At 44.4% G+C, this 27,908-nt stretch overlaps 3 protein-coding genes across 4 annotated transcripts in view; 2 read left to right on the top strand and 1 right to left on the bottom strand.

Moving 5' to 3' along the window:
- The window catches only part of VSTM5 (V-set and transmembrane domain containing 5), a 44,695-nt gene extending 32,174 nt beyond the window's left edge, over window positions 1-12,521 (bottom strand). Inside the window, exon 1 of the mRNA XM_068266818.1 lies at window positions 12,269-12,521. Within this exon, the coding sequence (XP_068122919.1) occupies window positions 12,269-12,353 (85 nt within the window). The 5' untranslated portion in view covers window positions 12,354-12,521. The remainder of the gene's footprint in view (window positions 1-12,268) is intronic.
- CEP295 (centrosomal protein 295) overlaps window positions 1-27,908 on the top strand; it is a 198,882-nt gene that overhangs the window by 161,100 nt on the left and 9,874 nt on the right. The gene's annotated exons all lie outside the window — the stretch shown is intronic.
- Window positions 3,964-27,908, top strand: part of LOC137545494 (high-affinity choline transporter 1-like) — an 89,827-nt gene continuing 65,882 nt past the window's right edge. The window contains exon 1 of one of the 2 annotated variants that reach the window (XM_068266813.1): window positions 3,964-3,987. The gene's annotated coding sequence lies outside the window, so the exon portion shown is untranslated. Of the gene's footprint in view, window positions 3,988-25,176; window positions 25,240-27,908 lie in introns of those variants that run through there. The other variant, XM_068266812.1, reaches the window with a different exon arrangement.

The following is a 27,908-nucleotide window of genomic DNA, read 5'->3' on the forward strand; positions in this document are numbered from 1 at the left end:
ACTGACAGTTTAGCAGCAGCAGTGAATCGTTGGGTTGTTGATTTCCTCCTCCTAATATGTACAGAGCGGGATGTGGCGTATAATAACATGCATAGTAGAGGTTGTCTGTCTACCTCATGTTAACTAGTGAAATTATTGCAGTGAACCTTGTACTGTAGTACTATACAGTATAACCAGCTTTTCAAGGCCAGTCCACTTCTGTTATTTTTTAAATTATTTTGCATAGGATGTCTTAAAGGATACCCGAAGTGACATGTGACATGATGAGATAGACATGTGTATGTACAGTGCCTAGCACACAAATAACTATGCTGTGTTCCTTTTTTTTCTTTCTCTGCCTGAAAGAGTTAAATATCAGGTATGTAAGTGGCTGACTCAGTCTTGACTCAGACAGGAAGTGACTAAAGTGTGACCCATCACTGATAAGAAATTACAACTATAAAACATGTTCCTAGTAGAAAATGGCTTCTGAGAGCAAGAAAGAGATAAAAAGGGGAATTTCTTATCAGTGAGGGTCACACTGTAGTCACTTCCTGTCTGAGTCAGGACTGAGTCAACCACTTAGATCCCTGATATTTAACTCTTTCAGGCAGAGAAAGAAAAAAAAGGAACACAGCATCGTTATTTGTGTGCTAGGCACTGTACATACCCATGTCTATCACATCATGTCACAGTTCGGGTATCCTTTAAAGAGCACCTCTGGCCAAAAAAAGGTTTGAATGGCAATACATATATGTAGTCTATGCAGTTAGATAAACATATAATCTGGTACATCGTACTGTATACAACAGACACGTTTATATCAGTAGTAGCACTTCCTCCTTTCTCCTCATGCTTCTGAAGCCTTGCTAAAGTACAACCCCAGCACTGTGTCCTCCCCTCCAGCCTGATTCCCTTCCCTGGAATACGGACCCTGGGGGTAAAAAAAAAAAATCACACTTTATTATGTGTGATTTATTATATCTTGGCAACTTATTAGGTTTGAAGCAAACTGTAATTTATAATTCAGGTACTCTAACATTATGGGTTGCATTTTTGTTTTGTAAGGACATTTGCCCAATTTCCATAACTTGAAATGCAGAATTGAAATCCACCCTATTTAGTAATGCATGATCTGAGGTGTGACAATCGTTAATGGCAGGTGCTGTGTCCTCGTAGCTTGCCTGAGGTACTTCTCTAGCCTGACAGGAAATGAGTGAGTAGTAAAGCAGGCTACTTGTAAACATAACAAATGTTTATAGCTTTTATTAAAGACATTGCCTGCAGAGTTTCCTTGCCGTAATTATTATTATTATTATTATTATTGTTTTTCTTTTTAAATGACAACTATCCTCAATAGGACAGTGGCGTGGTGATTACTTTTGCCTTGCAGCGCTGGGTCTCTGGTTTTGAATCTCAGCCAGGGCACTATCTGCATGAAGTTTGCATGTTCTCCCCGTGTCTGGGTGGGATTCCTCCGGACACTCTGGTTTCTTCCCACATCCCAAAAACATAAAAATAAGTTAAATTGCTTCCCCCAAAATTGGCTCTAGGCTATGATACATATACAACATGATATAGACATATGACTAGGGATTAGATTGTGAGCCCCTCTGAGCAACAGTTAAGTGACAACACAATAAACTCTGTACGCGCAAGATGTTGGCGCTATATACAGAAAATACTAAAAAATAATAATACGCAAATAGTGCACAAATGTGATTTATTCCGACACTCGATTGGGCTAAAATGTAAAATGTTTGCTAAGATGTTACATTGCATTGGTGCTGTAGAACGGCATTGCAGCCCACCGCTGAGATGCAACCTGTACAGTGCAGCATGCAGTCCATAGACTTTATGCTTGCACTGCACACGTTGCCCAGTAATGCGCTGTAGGCAGTGTGTTGTTCCACCGGGACCCAACACACCGCACTACAAAACTGCCAGTATGAGAGGCCAAATAAATTATAATTGGGATTATATTATCTGTTGCACCGCAAAAGCCTTAAAGAGTACCTCCAGCGTAAACTGAAGTGCAACTTATCTTCCCCTTATAGTCCCCTAATGTGGACCTATGGCAATATAAATCAGCTGTTCACTGGGAAATGACCACAGTTAGCAAACCCCGCCTCACAGTTGAGATTAAACCGCTTCATCATTTTTTACCCTGAGACTGCTGAGAATTCCAGAGCTCTGTGGCCACTCCCACTGTGTTGGTGCCCCCGCCCCCAGCTTGGCAACAGCAGCTTGATAGGTAGCTGCCAAGCTGGGAGTGGGCTGTGGCAATGCAGTGGGAGTGGCCACAGAGCTCCAAACTTCAATGGAGAGACTTCGGGTTTAAACTGGGTGGGCCGTCTGGGTTACCAATTGTGGTAATTTCCCGGTGAACTGCTGATTTATATTGCCATTAAGAGGAACTGTAGTGAAAATAACATAATGAATAGAATCGCTTTTTGTTTATAGAATTCATTTATAGATTATTTAGTCAGTGTTTGCCCATTGTAAAATCTTTCCTCTCCCTGATTTCCCTTCTGAAATGTATCACTGATAGTGACATCTTTAGTTCTGCCATGTGATCTGTGCAGAATGTTTTGTTACCAGTTCTTTGCACATAGGGAGATATTGCTTGCTTGGCAGTTGGAAAAAGCCATTATTTCCCACAATGCAATGAGGTTCACAGGCAGCAAACTACCAGGACCTTGGTCATGACATCACACTGTAGGAGGAGTTTCACCACAATATCAGCCATACATGATAATGTACATGATGGTGAGCTATTTGAGAAAAGGTAAAGATTTCTCATGGAAAAGGGAGTCTCAGCTACTGATTAGGATGATAAAAACAAGGAACACCAAGAGCCCCAATAGTGTAATATGTACTGGTAAATGGTTACTAGATAGAGTAAATATTAATACTCACAAACCAGGGTTACCATTAGGCAACCACTGTAAAGGCAGGTGGGGAGATTTTCCTGACCCCACTCAGGAATAAGAAGTCGCTCTCTGTAGATGAGAAAAAGGGGGTTCAACCCTCCACCCAGGATGGACTCAATATTATGCAGGAGAACAGAGGCACCAAACGGATAAAAGGAAGCTAAATGAGCTTAAAAACCAAATTCTTGGTCAATAGAGGAGGTAGTGGTGGACTTACCTCCTCCAAGTAGACACACAACGACTGTAGTAAAGACAGTCAATATATTTAATTTATGAACTCCAAATATGCAAGAGACAGAGGTGCCTGGCTCTTCTACTGACCACATATGCTATTGCTCCGTTGTTATTGCCTGGTGAAGCGGGATCAAACCTGCGAAACGCGTTGCATATTTGGAGTTCATAAATAAAATATATTGACTGTCTTTACTAAAGTCGTTGTGTGTCTACTTGGTGAAGGTAAGTCCACCACTACCTCCTCTATTGACCAAGAATTTGGTTTTTAAGCTCATTTAGCTTCCTTTTATCCTCTTGGCGCCTCTGTTCTCCTACATAACTGATTCGGACGATGTTAAATCCTTGGTTAAAGTTCCTCTTTCATTTGTTATACCGCCTACATTAGAGGACTATATGAATTGCTTTATTAGGATCACAGATTATACTGGAGCCAGGTACTCTTTATTTATACAGAGCTCCAGAGTGTCACCTGGGAAAATACTGGAGTAGCACAGCTATGCCTGTTCTATACTGCTTATTCAAATACTGTATATAAACCATGATGATGTGATGTTTCCTTATGGATAGTGGAGATGTATACTAGAGAGACTCTGTCACACTCCAACAAACTCTGCAGGAGAACCTCCGATGGATTTACAGATTTATTCCACGGAAGTGCAGCAGCCGAATCCATCCAGCATCACTGAGAGCGTCATCAATCCCCAGGGGCCTAACAGGCAAAACAAGGCTGAGGAACAGCAAATAACTGCTTCTTCCACTGCTCTTCTGCTGGGCAAAAATATCTTATAAAAGGTTACAGCACACCTGAAGTGACATGTGTGACATGATGAGGTCAACATAGGTACATATAGTACTAGTCCTGCTAAGAAATGGTACCTTTCTATTTTTCTAGTGCTGCAAGTGTGAAAGGACCACTCCAGAGAAAAAGTAAGCATTTAAAATGTAAAAGAACCAACAGGTTTTGGACTAGTCCATCTCCTCACGGGGGATTCTCAGGGTTTCTTTGTTTTCAGAAGCATTTCCTGAACGGCAGTTTAACTTCCAAAATAATAAGGTACCAGCCAGCCTCCCTACTCACTCGCACACTATTTTGGCAGTTAGGCTTTGCAACTGCCGTTCAGGAAATGCTTTTGAAAAATGAACACCCCGCATGAGGAGATAGACTAGTCCAAAACCTGTTGGGTCTGTCAGATTTTAACTGCTTACTTTTTTCGCTGGAGTGGTCCTCAGGCACTGTAATGACATACAGTCCAATGTAGTAAATTGTTCAGGATATCCAATTTTACATTAATTATCTTGGTTGCAACATCAGAAACACTTCCTATATCTATATGTTGCTGGATATTGTATGTAAACCCACCCTCTCAGTGATGTGTAGCCTAGGCTGTTTAGAAATATGGAATTCTCCTCCCAGTGCATTTTGGGAGACCAGGTGATTCTGCTTAATTTGGAATAATAAATCATTCCGCAGTGATTCACCTTGAAAGCAGTATAGATGTCTCCACCTGTGATACATTTCAAAATGAATTCAGGGTGATTAAATATTACAATGGGCAAACACTGACTATATAATTTTGTATAGTAATATTGTGAAAAAATAAGCAATTTTTATTAATTACGTTATTTTCAGTACAGTTCCTTTAAAAAACAAAAACTAGTGCTGTTACCTATGCAAATAAGGTGGTCGGACAGCTTGTGTTACAGCTGGATGTCTTGAAACGTAAATAGAAGGCAAAACACTTTCATTTGGCTGAGGAAACGCTGCTGATAACATTTTAGTATCAGCAGTAGAGGGAAACCTCCAAAGGGGATCCTCCACACGCTTCTACAATCCTTCTTGAGACCACCAATGGTCACCAGGGGCCTCTTCTTCTTCGAGGCCACACTCCTGTACAGTGCAGCCACACTCATTCAAGGTAAAGATTTCTTGTGGGAAAGGTGGTATTGGCTACTGATTGGGATGAAGTTCAATCCTGGGTTAAAGTGGACCTGAACTTCAAACTCCTCTCTGCGCTAAAAGATACCCAACAGCTTAATAACCTTTAAACAAAAAACATCTCTTTGTTACAGCTGATACAAATCCTAAAGTAAATCTGCACTGTTTCTACTACCTGATTCATGGAAGCAGACATATTGTTTACAGCCTGTGCTTTCAAATGAGCTTATCTGCCATAGGCAGTCATGTGACACAGGAGGGAGATCAAATTACAACTTGTGATTAGACACAAATGAGGGGGAATTAAGCAGGCTAAACTCTCTAAATACATTCAGGATGCATTTCTCTACGCTTTCCTTCTGTCCTGTGCAGGAGTTCAGGTCCACTTTAAAGTTCCTTTTTAACAACTTCAGCCGCACGGACGTGAGTCTCGGGTCCGTGTCTGGTGCTGCTCTAGCCATAGGGACGCGAGCCTCATGTCCATGCAGTTTGCGGGGCTGCACGAGTGATCATGCGGGCAGAAGCCCGCAATCGCGATGGTCCCGGACATAGGGGAGATTGGTGGCAGGGGACAGAAGTCCCCGAGCCAATCCGTGCTTGTACAGCGAGAATGCTCACTGTTTTTGTTCAAAAACAGTGATCATTCATTTTCAGATGTAGGCGCGATCATGCCGCCACGCTACCTCCCGCTTGCTCGCTCCTGCCACTCCCGCCGCAGATTAATTAAGTCCCCGTGATCGCAGGCATCAATGAGATGCCTGAGTCACTTCCAAAGTAGCACATTACTTCCTATTTGCGAACTTATAGTACGCTAATACTAAAAAAATATGCACAAGGACATCTTGTGGCCAAATAGTAAAATTACACCTACGTACAATAGGGACTGAAATTTTTTTAATATGTATGTCAAGAGGGGATACTGTTAAATTGTGGGCTTGTAGATAGTAATGGATGTAAAACTGAAAAAAATAAAATATTGTCACCGTACATTGTACTAGGGATATAATTTAAACATTGCAATAACTGGGACAAATGGGCAAATAAAATGTGTGGCTTTTATCCACAGTAGAACGTTTTATTTTAAAACTATAATGGTCAAAATCTGATAAATAATTATTTTTTTCCATTTGTTTTTCTTATTTCCATTAAAATGCATTTAGAATAAAATAATACTTGGCATAATGTACCACCCAAAGAAAGCCTATTTTAACACAAAAGCCCTCAATTAAACAATGGTCAGACGGAAAAAAATGGTCACACGCCAAACATAAGGGACACTCCAAATGCTCAAATCAGGGATGCATCCAGGGCCAAAAACAAGTAGTGGTTGAAGATCGTCGACAAATGTCACTCGTCGGCAAACGTTTCAGTAGTGATGATGATAAGATGCCAATCATTTCTCCCTGCATGCAAATTTAATAGGTGCGAATCTGGTCAATCAAGCAATATAGCCGAGTTTGCAATGTATGGACACTACTATTGAATTACTAGGCATGACTTGTTACTGATCCATGGAAGCAGGGACAGCCTGCAAAATGCGTAGTCATTGCGCAAAAATATTTTTTTCACATCTGCTTTTCGACTAACATCGGACCACACGTCACTTGAATGACCAAAAGGGACAAATCAATATTTGACCGATTTCCTCAAACTGACTTAACCTTTCAATTTCTCTTAAATCACCCAGCTTAATGTGTGTGTCTTCCCCCTTCACAAAAACTTAAAGAGGAACTCCAGTGAAAATAATGTAATACAAAAAAGTGCTTCATTTTTACAATAATTATGTATAAATGATTTAGTCAGTGTTTGCCCATTGTAAAAGATTTCCTCTCCCTGATTTACATTCTGATATTTATCACATGGTGACATTTTTACTGCTGGCAGGTGATGTTACTGGAAGTAGCTGCTGCTTGCTCTTTTGGCAATTGGAAACAGCTGTAAACAGTTATTTCCCACAATGCAACGAGGTTCACAGACAGGAAACTGCCAGGACCATGCACAGGCAGCTGAGCAGATCATTACAGTTGGTAGTCCACAATGTAGTATGTTACAATAGTCCGGAAGAGCATGCAAATCAAATGAAGTGACACTGCTGTGACTCCTCTGGCTCCATGCTTGTTGCAGGTGTGTGACTCAAATACAACTAAAGCCAAAAGCTCAGCATGACAGTCAGGCAACTGGCATTGTTTATAAGGGAATGACGTTGAAAGCCTCCGTATTGCTCTCGCTTCAGGTTCCCTTTAAGTAATTTGACAGCTTGGGGGGTGAAGTGGCTACACTATTGCCTTGCAGCACTGGAGCCCCAGATTCAGTTCTTGGCCACAATGCTGACAGCTATGTCGCACTAGCAGCAGTGCCGGTCTGCCCATGACGTGGCCTGAGACGTCTCTTTGAGGCAGCGCATGGATGGGATTGGCACCAAGCAGAAACCGGAAGTGAGGAGAGTAAGAGATGCTGCCTGACGCCACCTGACGTTCGCCTGTCCGCTGTTTGCCCGGCTGCCCACTTTTCCGCGCCACAGGCACCATAACAGGGCAGCCTATAATCATGACGGCGAGCAGAGGCAGGTATCGGTAGCCCGGAAGGAGAGTGCCGCTGCCTGCCTCCCGCCCTGCCACCAGGCTAACTATACTGGGGACAACTAATCTTGGCTGCCTATACTGGGGACAACTATACTTGGCTGCCTATACTGGGGACAACTGTACTTGGCTGCCTATACTGGGGACAACTGTACTTGGCTGCCTATACAGGGGACAACTGTACTTGGCTGCCTATACTGGGGACAACTGTACTTGGCTACATATACTGGGGGCAACTATTCCTGGCTATCTATACTGGGGGCAACTATACTTGGCTATGTATACTGGGGGCAACTTAACCTGGCTATCTATACTGGGCGTACCTGTTCCTGGCTACCTATACTGGAGGCAACTATACCTGACTATCTATACAGGGGCAACTATACTTGGCTACGCAGAGCTGGGACAAGGTCCTCCATCACCTAAGGCTGAGACACCAAAGTGCGCCCCACCATCCCTCCCACCCCAGCTGTCACACACTGATTGCTATTAGACTAAGAGGCGCTCCAAGCCCCTCCAGCACCTTAATCTCTAGTTATCTGGCTTGCAGTCACTGCCATGTATCCCCTTTTCTTATTTCTCTCTGCTTCAAACACAATAGGGGAATGATAGCTGAGTGAGTTGTGCGCCCCCTCCTACACTGCGCCCTGAGGCTGGAGCCTCTCTCGCCTCTGCCTTGGCCTGGCCCTATGGCTACCTATACTGGGGGAACTATACATGGGGTGCATCCTCACAAGTTTGCCTCGGGCAGCAAAAAGTCTACAACCGGCCCTGACGCTCTTGACATGCGCTGTATCCATCCACTATTCTCATGTGTGCAGTAGCTCTTATGAGAAGATGCACTTGCTGGAAACATGTTTGTGGAACAGCAGTAGCTCGAGCACGCTTGTCTCACAGCATCCAGGATCAATTCCCATCCAAGACACTCTTAAGGCTCATACACACATCAGACCATAGTCTTTGGAAAATGAAAGATCACAGACCAATTTTACCCCATTCCATGTAGTATGAGAGCCATACCTACACAGTCTATTCTATGGAGCTGAACTCCCCATCAGACACAAATCTTTGCAAGATGCTGCACACAAAGATGCTGTAGACATTCAAAAGATCAGTATCTGCAAAAGATCTGTTCCTGCAAAAGATCCGTTCCTGCAAAATGCATTTATAGTCTATGATATCTGCAGATCATCATACACACCTTGTTTAACAGACATTCATCTGCAGATCAGATCCACCAGGATGGATTTTCAGATCTGCAGATGATTGGCTGATCTGCAGATGAATGTCCATTAAACAAGGTGTGTATGAGGATCTGCAGATATCATAGACAATGAATGCAATTTGCAGGAACGGATCTTTGGCAGGAACAGATCTTTTGCAGATACTGATCTTTTGTGTCTGTACATCATCTGTGTGTGCAGCATCTTGCAAAGATTATTTTCTGATGGGGAGTTCAGCTCCATAGAAAAGACTCTGAAGGTATGGCTCTCATACTACATGGAAGGGGGTAAAATTGGTCTGTGATCTTTCATTTTCAAAAGACTATGCAGAGGCGTATCTAGAGGGGTGCAGGCATGGCTCATGCCATGGGCGCCATGTCTGCTCCTGTGCTGCGCCCCCATGCCTGCTTCTGTGTTGTGCCGCTGTGCCTGCCCCATGCTTCGCCGCCATGCCTGCCCCCAGACCCCCTTTGTCACTCAGACCTCAAATTCGATTAGTTCTGTCATGTGGAGAATATGGTTACTTAATTTTTGTATATAGGGCGCACTTGGCTTAATGTTAGAATAGAGTACAGAGAGGGAATAAGAAGAGATATTTTCAAAAAAGTAACTTTAGCAATATGTCAAGCCAAAAAACATAGGCAACTTTAACACATGCAGACGATAAGGGTTGTTGTTTTTAGGGAGGGGGGGGGGGGGGAGAGGGCGCAATTTCAGTGTTTGCCATAGGCTCTATATTACTCAGATACGCCCCTGAGACTATGGTCTGATGTGTGTATGTGGCCTTAGAGTGTTCTGCAATTCCCCCAGCTTTCAGAGACAAGACATGTTTATGAGGTTTTAATGCAGACATATCTGGGGAAAATAGGCTCCCCATTATGTCACACCTCCAGTCAGGCATGCCATGAAGGGTTATGAGCGTGAGGCATGGTTTCATTATTGAATTCACATAAATCCTTTCCTCCATCACTAATCTCCCATATATTAGCATTTAGAAATAAGCAAGATCATATGGATATAAAATGTAGCACTGTGCAGTCAGTGCTTTAGTAAGTCATTCATTTACTTTACGCAGAACTGTACAGAATGCAAAAACAGGAAGATTGGAGGAGGAAAGAGGGACAGGGGAATTTGTTTCCAAACAACAGACGGAATAACTCCTCCCCCCCTCTCAAAAAAACTAGTGTGTGGGTTTTCTCCAAGTACTCCAGTTTCCTACCATATCCCTAAATGTATAGGTAGGTTAATTGGCTTCCCCAGAAAGTGGCTTTAAGGGAAGCTGAGGTGAGAGGGATATGGAGGCTGCCATATTTATTTCCTTTTTTAAATAATACACATTACCTGGCTGTCCTGCTGATACTCTGCCTCTAACACATTAAAGGGGAACTTCAGCCTAAACAAACATACTGTCATTAAGTTACATTAGTTATGTTAATTAGAATAGATAGGTAATATAATCTCTTACCCACCCCGTTTTAAAAGAACAGGCAAATGTTTGTGATTCATGGGGGCTGCCATCTTTGTCATGGGGGCTGCCATCTTTGTCATGGGGGCAGCCATCTTTTTGGTTGAAAGGAGGTGACAAGGAGCAGGAGAGACAGTTCCAACTATCCTGTGTCCTGATCACCCCTCCCAGCTGTGCACCCCAGGCTTCAAATGTCAAATTCAAAATGTAAAAAAAATTGCACCAAAACAGCAGAACGAGAACAACAACATCAGAAATCCCATCATAATTTTCACACCATTAGGGGAAAAATGCCCAGGCAGTTTTTTTCTGTGCAGCTAAAAATGAGGCTTGTATAAGAGAAACAAAGTTCTGATGCTGTGAAACAGTTAAAGAAACACCAGGCCTTTCCAGTGCTGTTCAGTCAATTTTTAGTCTGGAGGTTCACTTTAAGCCATAGCCCCTGAACAAGCATATGTATCAGATGTTTCTGACATCATTGTTAGATCTGACAAGATTAGCTGCATGCTTGTGCCTGGTGTGATTCAGACACTTCTGCAGAAAAAAATAGACCAGCAGGGCTGCCAGGCAACTGGTATTGTTTAACAGGAAATAATGTAAATATGGCAGCCTCCATAGTCTTCTCACTTCAGTTGTCCATTAAGCCATAGACCCTGAACAAGCATACAGATCGGGTATCTATGACAAATCTGACAAGGTTAGCTGCATCAGTGGTGCTCAGCAAGATTTCAGATATCCGAACTACCAAGATAATCCAAACTTTTTCCACTATCCAAATTTTGAATAGCAATTCGGATATTTTTTTAAAATCCAAATAGACTATCCGAGCAAACACGAATTTCCCATCTGAAATCCGAAATCCGGGCGGATAGTTAGTTCAGATATCTGAGCAGAAGCCAAAATCACCTTCAATGGGCAAAATCCCTTTCGAAGGCATCCAGGTCAAGAGAGAGAGAGAGAGAGACCTCCGAAAGGGATTTTGGCCATTTGAAGAGACTTTTGGAAGCATTTTAAGCCATTTTCAGGTCACTTCTGGTTTTCTATCCGGATATCTGAATCCGGCCGGATACTGAGGTCGGATATCCGATTCGGATCCAGATTGGAATATTTTAAACTCGAATATCCGACCCGGATTGGATATCTGGGTATCCGGATCCGAATTAGATCCTGATAGTGAAAAGTGGAATCCGAGCAGCTTGCTTCAAGTGAGTGATGTAGACCCTACTGACCAGAAAGATCAGCAGGGCTGCCAGGCAACTGGTATTATTTAAAAGGAAATAAATATGGCAGCTTCCATATCCCTCTCACCTCATGTTCCTTTTTACAGTCATCTTGTTCCAATTGACTCATTTAATTTTATCGATCAAAAAATGTTATGTCGAACGAGAAGAACGGTACGATATTTTCCTCAGATGTGATCATTCGATCAGATTTGCTGGATGGTCAGTAATCAGATGTATTTCCCATAAAAGAAGCACTTTCTCTCCTCAGATAGGATTGTAAAAATCCAATATTTCGATTGACGTAATTCTGTATTCCAATTCACCATAGAATCGTTTCACGTCGATTTTCTCCACATATTGCCTGGCTTTTTGTACAATTCGATCATAAAAATCCAATCGAATTACCGCATCTGAGGAAAATAATGCGTAATAATAAGTCGTAAAATGCCTTAAAGGTCGATCAAACCCAAAAAACGATAAGTGTTTGTCCGGCTTTAGCCTCTGATAGGGATATCAGATTACGACTTTAGTAAGGATATTAGGCTGGGAAGTCCCCATGGGACAGTTAGTGACATGCATTGTGCCGTCAGTGACAGATACACACAACAATATTAATACTAATAACAGGATCCTAGGCTCTGGGTTTTGCATAGAAGCATCCTCCCATTGCACAAGCAGGCAGCAGCATAGACTTACTGTGATGGCTCAGCTGAGTGAGGGCTAGTGTGAGAAGCAGCAGCACTCTTGCTCTGTCTTGTCCCCAGCTTCTGAAATTCTTCATCAGAGAGACAGAGGCAGCTCATCCCAGGTCTGCTTGTGTCTGGAGCAGCAGCAAGGCATGTTGTTATCAGTGTTCAGCATTAATCCTCCTTCTTAGATGGCATGGTTGGGATTGGAGAGAGAGCTGGCAGTCGTCTCCCTGCAGCCGCCACACAGCAGCAGCACCTGCACTGTGTGCTCTCTACCTGTTCCTCCCAGCTCCTTATATATATATCTGTGCATGCAGCTCAGTGCTGTCACTCAGGCACTCTGGTTTAACCAGTTTGCATAGGCACGTCCTTTAGAAGGAGCAGATCGGCGCAGGCTGCATACAGCTTGGCTTGTTTACAGCACATGCCCAGAGATATTGATTGATGGTTTGGCTGTCAGCAGTACAGAGAGCTGAGTAGAGGCCGCCGCTGTACACTTGTTGTAATGGGCTGTAATGACATGCACTATTCTGTCTAATGGGGGAAAAACAGAGAAGCTAATGCGAGAGATGGTAGGAAAGGGAAGTGGCGGAGATTCTCTCTACGTTTCATATCTGGGCTGGGATTGGCTTTTATTAACTCACCCGACACGACTAGCCACTGGCAGGTTGAGGTTTTTGTTTAAGTGTAACTCCGCTTTTGTTTAAAAACTCCTATTTCAATTGAAAATGATGTATCGTCAGTAGTAGAAAAATTACCTCTGCAGCAGAGAGCGGCGCGACCGCCGCTCTCGCGTCTGACATCACGGCGGATTCCGCCGCCGCCTCCTCAACATCGCTTCACACCAGGTCAGGTCTCTCCAGTGTACATCAGAACAGAAGGGCGCACGTGCGCACCCAGAGACAGGACCTTTATGCGCTGCTGAGGAGGAAGGTCAGCTGACCGGCCTATCAGCTGACAACTCTGGTCTGGCCCTTTGCCGTCTGATTGGCTGGGGCTAGTGGGTGGAGCCGCAGGTATACCTTGTGTATTTAAGACCGGGGCTATCAGTGCATCGTTGTCTGCTGTTGCTGAAACTTTGCGGTTAAGCTCTCAGACCTTAGTTAGTTCCTAGTGTGCTTTGATCCGGCAGGACCCCGGGGATTTCACACATAGCTTAGGATCTGATTTTGATAGCTATAATTATAACTGATATTGTTGCCTTTATGTGTATGAACCTTGCCTGAACTTCTGACTATCCTTTTGCCTTACGATTCTGTACTCAGTCTTTCTTTCATGTTGCCGACCTCAGCCCGATCTCGACTCTGCACTAGCCCTCTGATTCTGTACCTCCGCATATCTGATTGTTCCGGACCTTGGCTATACTCTGACTTCGACTCTGCTTACTGATTTTGTACCGCCAACTGACTGATCTGTTACCGACCCTGCTTGTACGATCTCTCTTGAATTAGTGATAGACCCCACAGCCAGCGGCTATCACTTAGGAGTACTCCTGAGCTACTGTGCACCAAATCACGTGTGATCACACCTTTATTAAAATACTGACATTTTGCTGTACTTATTACTGTTGTGTTGCTAACTAGTCTGTTTAATCTCACTCTGACCAGCAGAGTACCACTGATTATTACAATCATTCAGATATAGGCTTCTATTCACTTAATGCAAACCTAACGAAAGAAAACGTATTATATAATGAATTGTGTAGTACGGATAATGAATAGAACATTGGTAGCAAAGAAAATAGTCTCATATTTTTATTTTCAGTTATGTATCGCATTTTTCAGAATATAAGATGCACCAAGGTGTAGAGGGCAAAAAGAAGGGAAAGATATACTAAACCTGGGGTGTCCATGGTCCAGGAGTGTCTTGTAGATATTCTACCCCAATAATTGTCCTCCTTTGCCCCCTCCTGGCCTCCTTTTGCCCTTCCTGTCCCCTCTGTGTCCCCTCCTGGCACCCTGTGTCCTTTCCTGTTCCCCCTGTGTCCCCTCCTGGCACCCTGTGTCCTTTCCTGTCCCCCCTGTGTCCCCTCCTGGCACCCTGTGTCCTTTCCTGTCCCCCCTGTGTCCTCCTGTGTCCCCTCCTGGCACCCTGTGTCCTTTCCTGTCCCCCTTGTGTCCTCTCCTGGCACCCTGTGTCCTTTCGTGTCCCCCTGTGTCCCCTCCTGGCACCCTGTGTCCTTTCCTGTCCCCCTTGTGTCCTCTCCTGGCCCCCAAGTCCTATCCTGTTCCCCCCTGTCCCCTACTGGCCCCCCACATTGGCCTCAATTCACTAAGATCATGTTGGAGATAATAAGGCAAGAGAAAACGTACCTCCACACATCAATCGTGCCTTATTAAGGTGTAGAGATAATGCCTAATACACACGGTACCATTTTCGGTGCGATAGAAAGATCCGATTGATAAAATCCGCCATGTCCGATGTTGCTCCCGATAGTTTCCGTGCTCGATTTCTCATAGCAGTGAATGGAAAAAGATAAGAAAAATGAATGAAGATAAGAGAATCTGAGCGCAGAATCGAGTGCAGAATCGTGCCCCAAAAACAATCGGGTCGCAAAATCGCATGGAAAATCTTACCGTGTGTACCCAACATAAGTTTTCTCAGTGAGAGAGTTATCACTTCAGTCCCTCCTCTGTAGTTCTTTTCACAAGCAGGTAATTAACAGCCTGTCTTTAACTTTAGAATTCTGTAGTTATTTTAAAGAGGAACTGTAACGAAAAAACGGCCCCTGGGGGGTACTCACCTCGGGTGGGGGAAGCCTCAGGATCCTAATGAGGCTTCCCACGCCGTCCTGCGTCCCTCGGGGGTCTCGCTGTAGCCCTCCGTACAGCGATGACGTAATATTTACCTTTGCAGGCTCCTGCGCAGGCGTTCTGGCTGCTTTCGCTCCGAAGGAGGCGGAAATACCCGATCGCCGTCGGGTCCGCTCTACTGCGCAGGCGCAAGTCTCCGGCGCCTGCGCAGTAGAGCGGACCCGACTGAGATCGGGTATTTCCGCCTCCTTCGGAACGAAAGCAGCCACAGCGCCCCCGCTGGAGCCTGCAAAGGTAAATATTGAATTGAACAGTCGGCACAGTCGCCGGCTGTTCGGAGGGCTGCAGCGAGACCTCCGTGGGACAGAGGACGGCGTGGGAAGCCTCATTAGGATCCTGAGGCTTCCCCCACCCGAGGTGAGTACCCCCCAGGGGATCTTTTTGTTGTTACAGAGTCTCTTTAAGGATTGAAATAATAACTTTAGAGATCTCTCTTTAACTTAAAGACAGAAGAGTTAACTTTAGGTTTGCCTGAAGTAAAATGTTTCCTGAATACTACATGCCTTATCAACATGGCGAAAACTCTAGAAACGTTATTAAAGACAGGAGATAAGCTTAGTGAATTGAGGCGATGTCTCCTCTGCTCTTCTGTGGAAACATTAGCGACAGAGCAGCTCACCTCAGCCACAATTCCAGCATCGATCAGCAAACTTCTCATCTTCTGTGCAGCTCTCCCTAGTGAAGGTTTCTGCTGATCGGGTCATCAGCACTCAGAGTCGGGAGTCGGGGACTCCCTGTCTTTGGAATTTAAGGCACAGGGACTTTTTTTCCCCATTTTTTGGGGATAAAAAAATGCGTCTTATGTTCCGAAAAAAAATGTCGCTTTTTTTTTTTTTTTATAACATTGCATCATTCTGCCACAGTTGCAGTATTAAAACCACACTCTGTCTTTTAAGCTATAAAACAGAGCAGAGATAATGACTGTTTAACTTTCCTACAGTAAAACCTTACCTCAAACTGTCTGTCACTGTTTCTTGGCTATATAAGTGCTTCAGAGAACAGGACTGTATTCAACCCAGTGGGTCAAATAGCTCAGAGAAGTTCTTTTGCATAGATAACAACTCAAGTTTTTTTTTTTAACTCTTCCTGTACTGGAAAACAATATGTGACTCCTTTCTCTTTTACTAATGTTGTATTTAGTAGCTGTACTACACATGCAATTCATTATCTTATAAATTTAATTTTAGCTTCAGGTTTGCTTTAAGCCTGGTACACACCTTAAATTATGATTGGCCAATCACAGACCAGTTTTACTACCTCCACTTCATGAAGTGTGAGGGTCAACAGATATTGAATACTATGAGCAGATTGTGTAGGTAAACCCTCATATCACATGGGGGTAGAAAAATTGGTCAGCGATTGGCCAATCATAATTGAAAATGTGTACAGTACCAGGCTTAAAGGATACCCGAAGTGACATGTGACATGATGAGATAGACATGTGTATGTACAGTGCCTAGCACACAAATACCTATGCTGTGTTCCCTTTTTTCTGTCTATGTCTGAAAGAGTTAAATATCAGGTATGTAAGTGGCTGACTCAGTCCTGACTCAGACAGGAAGTGACTACAGCGTGACCCTTTTAAATTGAAGGTGGTCCCTATCCATGAAGAAGTGGAGTAGGCACAACTGAAGTGGCCTGGCCATTTGGTGAGAATGACAGGAGATGGATATCTTAAGAAAGTATTTAAAGGACACCTGAAGTGAGAGGGATGTGGAGATTATCATATTTATATTCTTTTAAACAATGCAAATTGCCTGCCTGGCTGTCCTGCTGATCCTCTGCCTCCAATACTTTTAGGCATAGATCATGAACAGGCATGCAGCAGATCAGGTGTTTCTGACTGAAGTCTGACTAGATTAGCTGCATGCTTGTTTCAGGTGTGTGATTCAGACACATAACTGATGCATGAGAGATTAGTAGGGCAGCCAGATAATGTACATTGTTTACAAGGAAATAAATATGGCAGCCTCCATAACCCTCCCTTTTCAGGTGTCCATTAAAGCTATGGAACCGAAAAATAATGCCCTAAAGCAAGTCCTAGAGGGAAATGACAGGATTGTATACTTGAAGCACTGGAACAATGGGGAGGAGAATGGCAAAGTCAGAAGTATAATGGATGGTAGACTCTATACACCTCTTTGTCTAGTGGTGGAAGCTGACCTGATTATAGGTCATCTGATGTACACAAACAAAACTTGACCCGTAGTAACCGAGAGGTCAGAGGAATGTCACTCTACCAGCATTATGCTAAACCATTTTTTTTTTAGCAGTAGAAAGTTCAGGAATAATAAGCTCTAAGTTTGTAGGTCACTATTATCATTTCACAAGATATGCATTAAAGTGTACCTGACATGATTGAAATATAAGCATTTATAAGCCGTTGTCCTGCAGTCAGCTTCAGTAAGGTCAGGGATTGGGTATGCATGGCTAAGGCCCCGTGTGTCCTAGGTTGTGCTCCCATGGATGGAAGTTGCATGGAAGCTGGACTTAGACTAGGTCCACACTAGGCATGGTTGCAGGACGGAACTTGCGGTCCGTGATCCTAGTGGTCTGTGATGCTAGCCAAGGGAATGCAAATGGATCAATGCTGCCTTTTAGCAGCGTACGTTTTTGATCCGTTTGCGTTTTTTTTTTTTTTTGGCCAAGGGGGTAGCAGGCAGTATGGGGGTGGCAGCGGTCAGCGGGGAGGCCCCCCCCCTCACCTGGGTCCCCCGTCCCCGCTACCCTCTCCAGCTACATGCCACAAAAATGTAAAGTATAGCAGCGGCGAGCGGGTAGCTTACCTCCTTCTCCTACTACTTCCTCCGCTCGACGCGTCACTGCCTGCAGTGCAGCCCTCTATACTTCGGAGGGTGGCATTGCAGGCAGTGAGCAGAGGAAGTAGGAGGTAAGCTCCCCGCTCGCCGCTGCTATACTTTACATTTTTGCAGCATGTAGCTGGAGTGGGTAGCGGGGACGGGGACCCAGGTGAGGGAGGGGGGGACGTCCTCCCTCCCCGCCGACCGCTGTCACCCCTGTCCTGCCTGCTATACCCCTCCAGCATGGCGACCCCCACAGGCAGTGACACAGAATCAGATCCGTTTCTGTGTCCAAATTTGCCTGTGTAAAGTGGGAACCGTTTTCCTATTGCCTGCCACTACCCCGTGTGTATCAGGTTCCAGATCCGTTGCGTGAAAATGCAGCAGATCCGGACCTTGCGGGACGGTTTTAAAAACGGGTCCCCGCACACGCAGACAGATCCGTTTTTTTGTTTGGATGAAGACAGCTGCTCTTTTTAACTTTGCTATCCGTGGCTTCGGTTTAGCTGCACAGATGCAGAACTCTCCTGGGCACGGGATTGCAACCATCTACCGGAGCTGACTACAAAGCTCAATACAGGACGCCATCCACCAGCCATACATCCTCTACGCTCAACCGGTTTCACTTCCAATCAGCTTCCATAGACCCTGAGGAAGCTGACTGGAAGTGAAACTGGTTGGGCCTGGCGGATGTATGGCAGGTGGATGATGTCCTGTATTGCATTTTGAGCAACATAATTCTATCGGTTCCCTGTAAAAAGGGCATGAGTGTAAGGCAGGGAACACACTTGACTGTTTTTGTGTGCGTTTTCTGCTACTCATGTTAATCAATGGGCTAGTTCACACTTAATATGTTATTTGCGTGCAGAAAAAAACCTGACATTCTGCATCATGACAGTTTTCGCGGTGTTCCGATCCCGATTTAACGCATCGTTTCAGCCAGCCCTAGAAGCTGCATGCGACGTCCAGGGTCACCTAGCTGCCACGGCTTCATGTCCCCTTGCGGGGATGAGAAACGCCGATCGCGATGGGAAGCCGACGATCGCCGTACCGCCGTCCCCGACCGAGACATCACAGGACGACACGGCTTAATTTGTGTTAAGGTTAGTCAGGAAGGGGGTTTGTTTGCTACGGCACAGTTGAAGCATGGCATCAGGAAGCAGGAAGAGGTGTGGGGGTTGGGGGGTTCAGTTAAATTTAGGAGTCAGGAAGCAAGTTTGCGTGGGGAGTGGGTTGGCGGTTAAGGTTAGGGGTTGGTAAGGGGGTTTGCACGGGTGGCGGGGCGTTAAGGTAAAGCGTCAGGGGTAGGGTTCTGTGTAAGTGTAGGGTTAGGTTTACCTTCATATCGGTAACAGATATTTTACTATCAAAAACTACCCCTAAAAAATAGTAGAATATCGGTAAATGTACGTATATTCTACCATCAGCTGTTTCCCCATCGCCCATATTTCATGTACGCGGAGTAACACTTTAGTGCCAGCCTGGCAGGTGTATTGTCCCAGATCTCAGCAGTCTTCGTGGAAAACGTTAGACACGAAGTAGCATTGTTAGAGCTGTGCCATTGTGCTTCAGACATTCCTGTGCAGAGCGCTTTGGTTGTGTCAGGCCAACACACCAGCGGGTGGCTCGTCAGCTGCTAACACAGATGCTGGATGTCTTTTGTTTACGGTTTCCTTCCATTTGGATGATCTAAGTGTTATTCATTATGCTGTGAGTAAGAATGAGGTGGGTGAATATTAGAGGCACGTTTTGATTTTTTCCCCCATTTTGTCACTTTCCCCGGTACTTGGAACACGGTTTATAAGAGACACATGGCCTGGTGCCTGATGTATTCCTAATGAAGAAAACCACAAAGTACCGAATATGTTACGCCGCTGACTGTGTTATTATTATACATGAAATCACAAATACCGTCTTGACCTTTATGGTGAGATGTGTTGTTAGAGCTCCAACTCGTACTCTTTTTCATCAACTTTTCTTTTTAAACTGATGAGATAAACAATTACTGTATATTCCTGGGTATAAGACTACTCTTTAACCCTTGAAAATCTTCAGAAAAGTTGGGGGTCGTCTTATACAACACACACAAGCAATAGAACACAGCAGTACATGCATCCAGCTACATTTGAAATTGGTCAGCAGGTGCTCGTCAGCCAATCAGGATGCACTGTCATACACCCTTGGGGCCCCGGCCAGTGAGAGAGGTCCGGGGCCCCTGGCCATCGTGTGAACCAATCGTGTGTTTTTAAACGTTTTCTTTCAGCTCTAGGACATGGCGGACAGGTGAGCGGTTAGGGAGGGACCCCTGTGGGAGGGATGCCTGCACGGGGCGGTCCTGCTAGCGACGCAATCTTGCGATGGCGTCCAACTGAAGCCTCCCACCTGAATGCTAATGGCTGCTAGATGTGGTATGGCAGGTAAAGGGTGTATGACAGTGCATCCTGATTGGCTGACGAGCACCTGCTGACCAATTTCAAATGTAGCTGGATGCATGTACTGCTGTGTTCTATTGCTTGTGTGTGTTGAATTTAGCATTCAGTATGGAGGCAGTGTTGGTGGGTTTTCTGGATGTGAGAGGTCCAGAGCCTGGGTGTGAGAGGTCCAGGCCCACCTGCACTCCCCTCCAGGTATCACGTGTTGGCCTTGGGGCCCCGGCCAGTGAGAGAGGTCCGGGGCCCCTGGCCATCGTGTGAACCAATCGTGTGTTTTGGTCGTCTTATACGCCGGGTGTCATTGATGCCGGGTGATACCCCCTATCCTGTTACCGTCTCTCAGATCTGCTGCTGAGGACTGTGGTGCAGTGGTGCAGGCGCACATGTGCAAGATCTGAGAGGCAGAGAAGGAGGTAAATAGGATACAAGGGTGGGCCAGAGGGGTGAAAGAGGTGTATTTTATGGGCACAGCGCGATCTATTCTTCCATACCGCTCTGATAAACAGGGAGACAGGGAGAGCTGACCAATCCACTTAGGGAGAGTTCACCAATCCAACCAGTCAATTGACTATATACTTTTATATACTGGGTACCACATACAGTACAGCACCAGTATATGATTTTTTTTAAATTTGGTGTGCATTGCAAGAGGGGTAGTCTTATACGGTGAGTATATCACAAACTCTATATTTTAACTGAAAAAGTTGGGGGGTCGTCTTAAAGGAATTACGAGGCGAACTGGCCCCAAAAAGTTAAATACCTGTATGAAATATCAATGCACGGAGGGCGCCGTCCGCACCCTCCGTGCCGTTCCGCCGGGTCCCCGCATCTCAATGTGCCCCCCCCGGCCGGTGTTCCAACTAACTAGCATACATTGACAAAACAGCATACATTTAAAGTGATATTCCCCTTTTTTATTAGAATCAGTGTCCCCTTGCCCGCTCGCTTCGCTCGCTGGGCTGCGGGCTCGGTCCTCGCTTCGCTCGGACAACTTTTTGTTCTAACTCTATGTCCACTTGGATAGTGGAAATTGCACATCAGCCCCCAGGCAATGTATGACCTGCATGACTTTGCACATGCTCAGTAGCATTTGTATGCTATTCTGTCAGGTATGCTAAAATGTTGGAACACCGGTCCCGACCCCAGTAAGATGGCCGCCGGAGCTGGCCGCGGCTGCGCAGTCCGCATATGCGCGAGTGCGGCTGCGCAGCTCTAGGGCCTCCCCCCCGGTCCACGCTATAGGCCGTCTCCTGTTGCGTGGATCGGGGGTAAGGCCCTAGAGCTGCGCAGCCGCACTCGCGCGTATGCGGACTGCGCAGCCGCGGCCAGCTCCAGCGGCCATCTTACTGGAGGAAGGAGAGCCCGACCCGGGCTGTGGGGTCGGGACCGGCCGGGGGAGCACATTGAGATGCGGGGACCCGGCGGAACGGCACGGAGGGCGCGGACGGCACCCTCCGTGCATTGATATTTCATACAGGTATTTAACTTTTTGGGGCCAGTTCGCCTCGTAAGTCCTTTAAGACGACCCCCCAAATCAGATTGGCTGTTTGTGGCTGCACCCCTCTCCAGCATTTGAACCCCAGTCACTCAATGACCAACTGTAGCAGGTTTGAGGCATCTGCTATTACCAGTGTAAAAATGGCAGCAATTTAAATATTCCCCTTGAAAATCAACAGGTGAATTTTGATTGGCTATTATAGGCTCCACCCACTCCCCTGAATATTAATCTCAGTCACCCAGTGATCATCTGGGCAAAGTTTGGGAACCCTGCCATTAACAGTGTAAGAAGGACTGCAGTCTACATTTTCCCAGTAAAATTTGTTGTTGTTTTTTTTTTTTTTTAGCTCCGCCCACTTTTTGTAACCTGGACACACAGTCATCCAATGACCAAAAACGCTACCCAAAACCGCAAAACGCTACCTGAAACGCTTCATAAAAATAAGAAAAAGCATTTCAAAAACCGCTAGCGTTTTGCGGATCTGCTAGCGGTTTTTGGTGTGCACCAGGCCTAAGAGTGTATGAATGGCAGCAATGTAAATATTCCCCTTGAAAATCAATAGGTGAATTTTGATTGGCTGTTTTAGGCTCCACCCACATTTCTGAATATTAATCCCAATCACCCAGTGGCCAATTCTGTCAAGTTTGGGAACCCTGCCATGTAAATAATTAAGTTGTTGGCCCCGCACACTTTTTCTAACCTTGACATACAGTCACTCAATTATCAAGTTTATCAGCTTTGGGGTCCTTGGTATCAATACTTTGTATATTCCCATTGAATAATAAACAAATTTGATTGGCTGTTTGTGGCTCCGCCCCATTTCTGAATTTGTACCCTAATCACTCAGTGACCATCTGCTCTTAACAGTATAAGAATGATAGCAGCTTAAATATTCCCTTTGAAAATCAACCGTGAATTTTGATTGGCTGTTGTAGGCTCCACCCACCTTCCAAAATCTTAATCTCATTCACGCTGTGACCAACTGTGCAAAGTTTGAGAACCCTGCCATTAACGGTGTAAGAATGGCTACAGTTTATATTTTCCCAGTGAAATTTGTTTTGGCTCCGCCCACTTTTTGTAACCTGGACACACAGTTACTCAATGACTAAGTTTGTGAGCTTTCAGGTTTCTGGCATCAAAAATGTGTGAATAGAAGCAGTTTATCCACTAAGAAAATCTATACAGTCACTTAATGACCAAGTTTATGAGCTTTGGGGTCCTTGGCATCAATAAGTTGCATTTTACTATTGAAATTAAACAAATCTGATTGGCTGTTTTTGGCCTGCTCCCTTCAGAATTTAAACCCTAGTCTCCCAGTGGCTGTATGTGGCCCCACCCCTTTAGTGAATTTGGACCCCAGTCACCCAATGACGACTGTAGCAAGTTTAAAGCCTCTGCCATTAAAAGTGTAAGAATAGCAGCAGTTGAAATATTCCCCTTGAAAATCAATAGGTGAATTTTGATTGGCTGTTGTAGGCTCCCCCCACTTTCTTGAATCTTAATCTCATTCACCCAGTGACCAAGTGTACCAAGTTTGAGAACCCTGCGATTAACAGTCTAAAAAATGGATGCAGTTTACATTTTCCCATTCAAAATGAAAGGCTGAAATTTGATTGGCTGTTTTATGCTCCACCCACTTTTCCTTGATTTGTAACCTTGGTCACCAAGTGACCAACTGTGCCAAGTCTGGGGACTCTGGCTTGACTACATTTTTTCCACTGACATGAATGGGTGAAATCTGATTTGCTGTTTGTAGCTCCGCCCAGGTGTGCAGGGGGGACGCGAGACCCCCAGAACATATCATCTCAAGTAGTAAGGGATCTGCATGCCAAGTTTCGTTCAAATCGGTCAAGCCGTTTTTGCGTGATCGCGGCACATACACACATACACACACATACATCTGATTTTATATATATAGATTTAAATCTATTTTAAGTGTTTAAAGCTTCATTGGCCTCAATTCACTAAGATCATGCTGGAGATAATAAGGCAAGAGAAAACTTACCTCCACACTGTAAGAGAGTTATCTTATCTCTTCATTCCTTACGTTACCTCTTCTGTAGTTAAGTTACCTCCTCTGTAGTTAAGTTACCTCCTCTGTAGTTATTTTCACACACAGTTAATGAACAGCCTGTATTTAACTCTGGAGTTATTTTAAGGATTAAAGAGTTAACTTAAAGACAGAAGAGTTAACTTTAGGTTTGCCTGAGGTAAAATGTTTCCTGAATACTACATGCCTTATCACCATGGTAACAACTCTAGAAGAGTTATTAAAGACAGGAGATAAGCTTAGTGAATTGAGGCCATTGTCTCTGCTAATTGAAACATACCAGAGCTAAACATATACGAACTATTTACCCTATTTCCTGCTCTCTTAAAAGTTAGCCAATAAATGTTAAGGCCCGTACACACGGCGGATTTTTTGCGAACGACGGGTCGTTTGAACATCCCGTCGTTTAGTCGTCCGCACGCCAAATTGGCAAGCAGTCTTATCACCCGAACGACAGTCTGTACACACGCCCGATTTGGCGTGCGGACGACTGAACGACGGGACATTCAAAAGCAGTCTTATCACCCGAACGACAGTCTGTACACACGCCCGATTTGGCGTGCGGACGACTGAACGACGGGACGTTCAAACGACCCGTCGTTCGCAAAAATCCACCGTGTGTATGGGCCTTTATCATCCTGACTCAAAATGTCTTGCTTCTACTGATGGCTAACACGGTACAATACTTTACTGCTTTCCTGCGCTAAGAAGCCATTTTCTGCCAGAAAAGTGTTTTATAACTGTAAATCCTTATCAGTGAGGGTTATGCTATAGTCTGACCAGGTCCCATTCCAGACAAACTGTCACTTGCATACCTGAATATTAACTTTTTCGGGCAGAGAAAGGAACACAGTCTAGTTATTTGTATGCTTGGCACTGTACATACACATCTATCTCATCACGTCCCATGCCAGATTTTAGGTTTCCGCTAGCTGGTTGTAACTAACTTTACTACTGATGGATTTAGAAAAACACAGGCATTAGCCACAAGTATATGCAGACACAGGTTAAACCCTGTGGGAGTACTTAGAATCTTTAAGTGTTTGCCCATAGTCCCAACCCAATTCTGATCCTACTCCTGTGTGCCTAGAAGTCAGACCTGGATTTTAGATAAAAGCAAGCAAATCTTAATGCATTGTGATTGATAATTTTTTTCAGTTGCTTGCTCTGGTTGTCGCCTACAATTGGGTACGTAAGCACGGTGTTGTGTTTTTTTGTTTATTGCTTAGGATTCTGTAGCCCGTATTTTTATTTCCAATTTTAGGGGAATATCAGGCAGGCTCTTGCTAATTCCTGGCGTTTCTTTTATTTTTATTTGCAATGTAGGTCCTACTTTAAAGGATACTGGACTAGAGATGGGACTGTAGCCGCACACAGGAAGTTGGTAAGGACTAGCATGCTTAGATACGACTTGTGCCTGCAGATACTTGGGTCTAATGCCTGTGGCAACGTTTGTTATTACCAACTGGGGGGGACTTTAGAATTTCCTTCTGGGCGGTGCTCCCAGCTTCTTCTTGTCTGTGTGTGGCCTCTAGATTCTTCCTGTCTGGGTGTGGCCTTCAGCTTCTTCCTGCCTGGGTGTGGCCTTTAGCTTCTTCCTGCCTGGGTGTGGCCTCCAGCCTCTTCCTATGTGGGTGTGGCCTCCAGCTTCTTCTTGTCTAGATGTGGTCTCCAGCTTCTTCCTTTCTGAGTGTGGTCTCCAGTTTCTTATTTTGTGGGTGTTGCCTCCAGCTTCTTCCTGTCTGGGTGTGGCCTGTAGCTTATTTCTATCTGGGCGTGGCCTCCAGCTGGATATATAAGCATGCTGCGATGGATACTGTGTTTGTGGCTTGATCAGCAACTAGCATTGCATTCATTATCATTGAGCCCTACAAAACTAGCAAGGGAACTGTGCAATCCATATTACATCCGTTTTCAGCCACAATAAGATAATAACAGAATGCTGTAATAATGTTGAGAATATATCTTTACTCCACTGGTCAATTTGCAGTTATGGTGTAGATGTCACTTCCTGTGTCACAGCTATTGGCATTAATACAGAGACATATTTACTGGATTCAGACGATTTTGTACATTGCCTGACTGAATCCTGCGCTGCGCTGAGACCATATTGTGCGTGACGAGGGAAGATATACCCACTCAACAGCAACGTGTCCCTGGAAATGTTAACAATCTGGCAGCCACGGTGCTTTCTATAAGGCATGTTTACTTAATAGAGGTTAAAAATTAACATTCTTTGCTCTTAGATACTTTTTTTTTTACAAGAACTTTGCAGTATTATTTAAAGGGAACTGGAAGCGAGATGTATATGGTGGCTGCCATAATTCTTTCCTTTCTTTCCTTGCCTGACAGTCCTGCTGATCTCTTTGGCTGCAATAGTGTCTGAATCCCACGCTGGAAACAAGCATGTGGCTAACCCAGTCAGATTTCAGATCACCTGATCAGCATGCCTGTCCAGGGTCTATAATTTTAAGTTTAATTAGCCATAAAATTAAATAAAAAAATAAGAGACAGAGGATCAGCAGGATAGCCAGGCAATGTGCATTGTTTATAATGATATAAATATGTCAGCTGATCTCTAGACAGGGAGCTAAATGCATAGTTAGTATTATACAGTATATAATAAGATCCAACAATAGAATAGAAGTTAGGACATGCTGATTGGCTTGTACAGAGGAGCAGCACACTAACAAGCCATCACTAAGCTCCTCCTCCTATAGGGGAGATCACAATGCAAGACTGAGAGCACAGTGCTGCCCCATCATCCAAGTGGAGCAGTGCATTGTATGGGGCATTTGGAGACAGATTCAGGTACTTGTACGAGCTGTAAATACTAGTACAGCTGATATTTTTTAAATGAGTACCCAATTTGATCAAACTGTGTTTTTATGCGTGTACTAGTTGATGACCCGGCGTTGCCCGGGTATGTGTTTGGCTGGTGTTGGCTCCACCCACTTTCTCTAACCCTAACACACAAACACTCAATGACCAAGTTTGTGATGGGGTCTTTGGCATCAATAATTTGTATGTTCCCATAGAAATTAAACAAATAGATAGGCTTTTTGTGGCTCCGCCCTTCTCCAGCATTTGAACCCCAGTCACCCAATGACCAACTGTACCAGGTTTGAGGCATCTGCTATTAACAGTGTAAAAATGGTAGCAATTTAAATACTCCCCTTGAAAATCAACAGGTGAGTTTTGATTGGCTATTATAGGCTCCACCCACTTCCCTGAATATTAATCTCAGACACCCAGTGACCATCTGGGCAAAGTTTGTGAGCTTTGGGGTCCTTGGCGTCAATAATTTGTATTTTCTCAGTGAAATGAAACAAATCTGATTGGCTGTTTGTGGCTCCGTCCCCTTTTCTGAATTTGAATGAATGTCAGCAATTTTAATATTCACCTTGACAATGAATCAACAGGTGAATTTTGATTGGCTTTTTTAGTCTCCACCCACTTTTCTGAATATTAATTCCAGTCACCCAGTAACCAACTGTGCAAAGTTTTAGAAACCTAACAGTGAAGAAGGGCTGCAGTTTACATTTTCCCAGTAAAATTTGTATTTGACTCCACTCACTTTTTGTAACCTTGACACATGGTCACTCAATGATCAAGTTTGTGAGCTTTTGGGTTCCTGGCATCAAAATTGTGTGAATAGAATTTATCCAGAAAAGAAATCTGATTGGCTGTTTGTGGCTTTGCCCCCTTAGTTAATTTGAACCCCAGTCTCATAATGACCGACCTGTAGCAGGTTTGAGGCCTCTGCCATTAACAGTGTAAGAATGGCAGCAGTTTCAATATTCCCCTTGAAAATCAATAGGTGAATTTTGATTGGCTGTTGTATGCTCCACCCACTTTTCTGAATATTTATTTCAGTCACCTAGTGACCAACTGTGTCAAGTTTGAAAACCCTGCCATTAACAGTGTAAGAATCGCTGCAGTTTATATTTTCCCATTTATAAAGTTAGTTGTTTTTGGCTCCGCCCACTATTTCTAACTTTAAAGAGAACCTGTATTGAGTAAAAATATTTAAAATAAACACATGAGGTAACT

Source organism: Hyperolius riggenbachi, chromosome 2 (genome assembly GCF_040937935.1).
Source record: "Hyperolius riggenbachi isolate aHypRig1 chromosome 2, aHypRig1.pri, whole genome shotgun sequence".
Lineage (NCBI taxonomy): Eukaryota > Metazoa > Chordata > Amphibia > Anura > Hyperoliidae > Hyperolius > Hyperolius riggenbachi.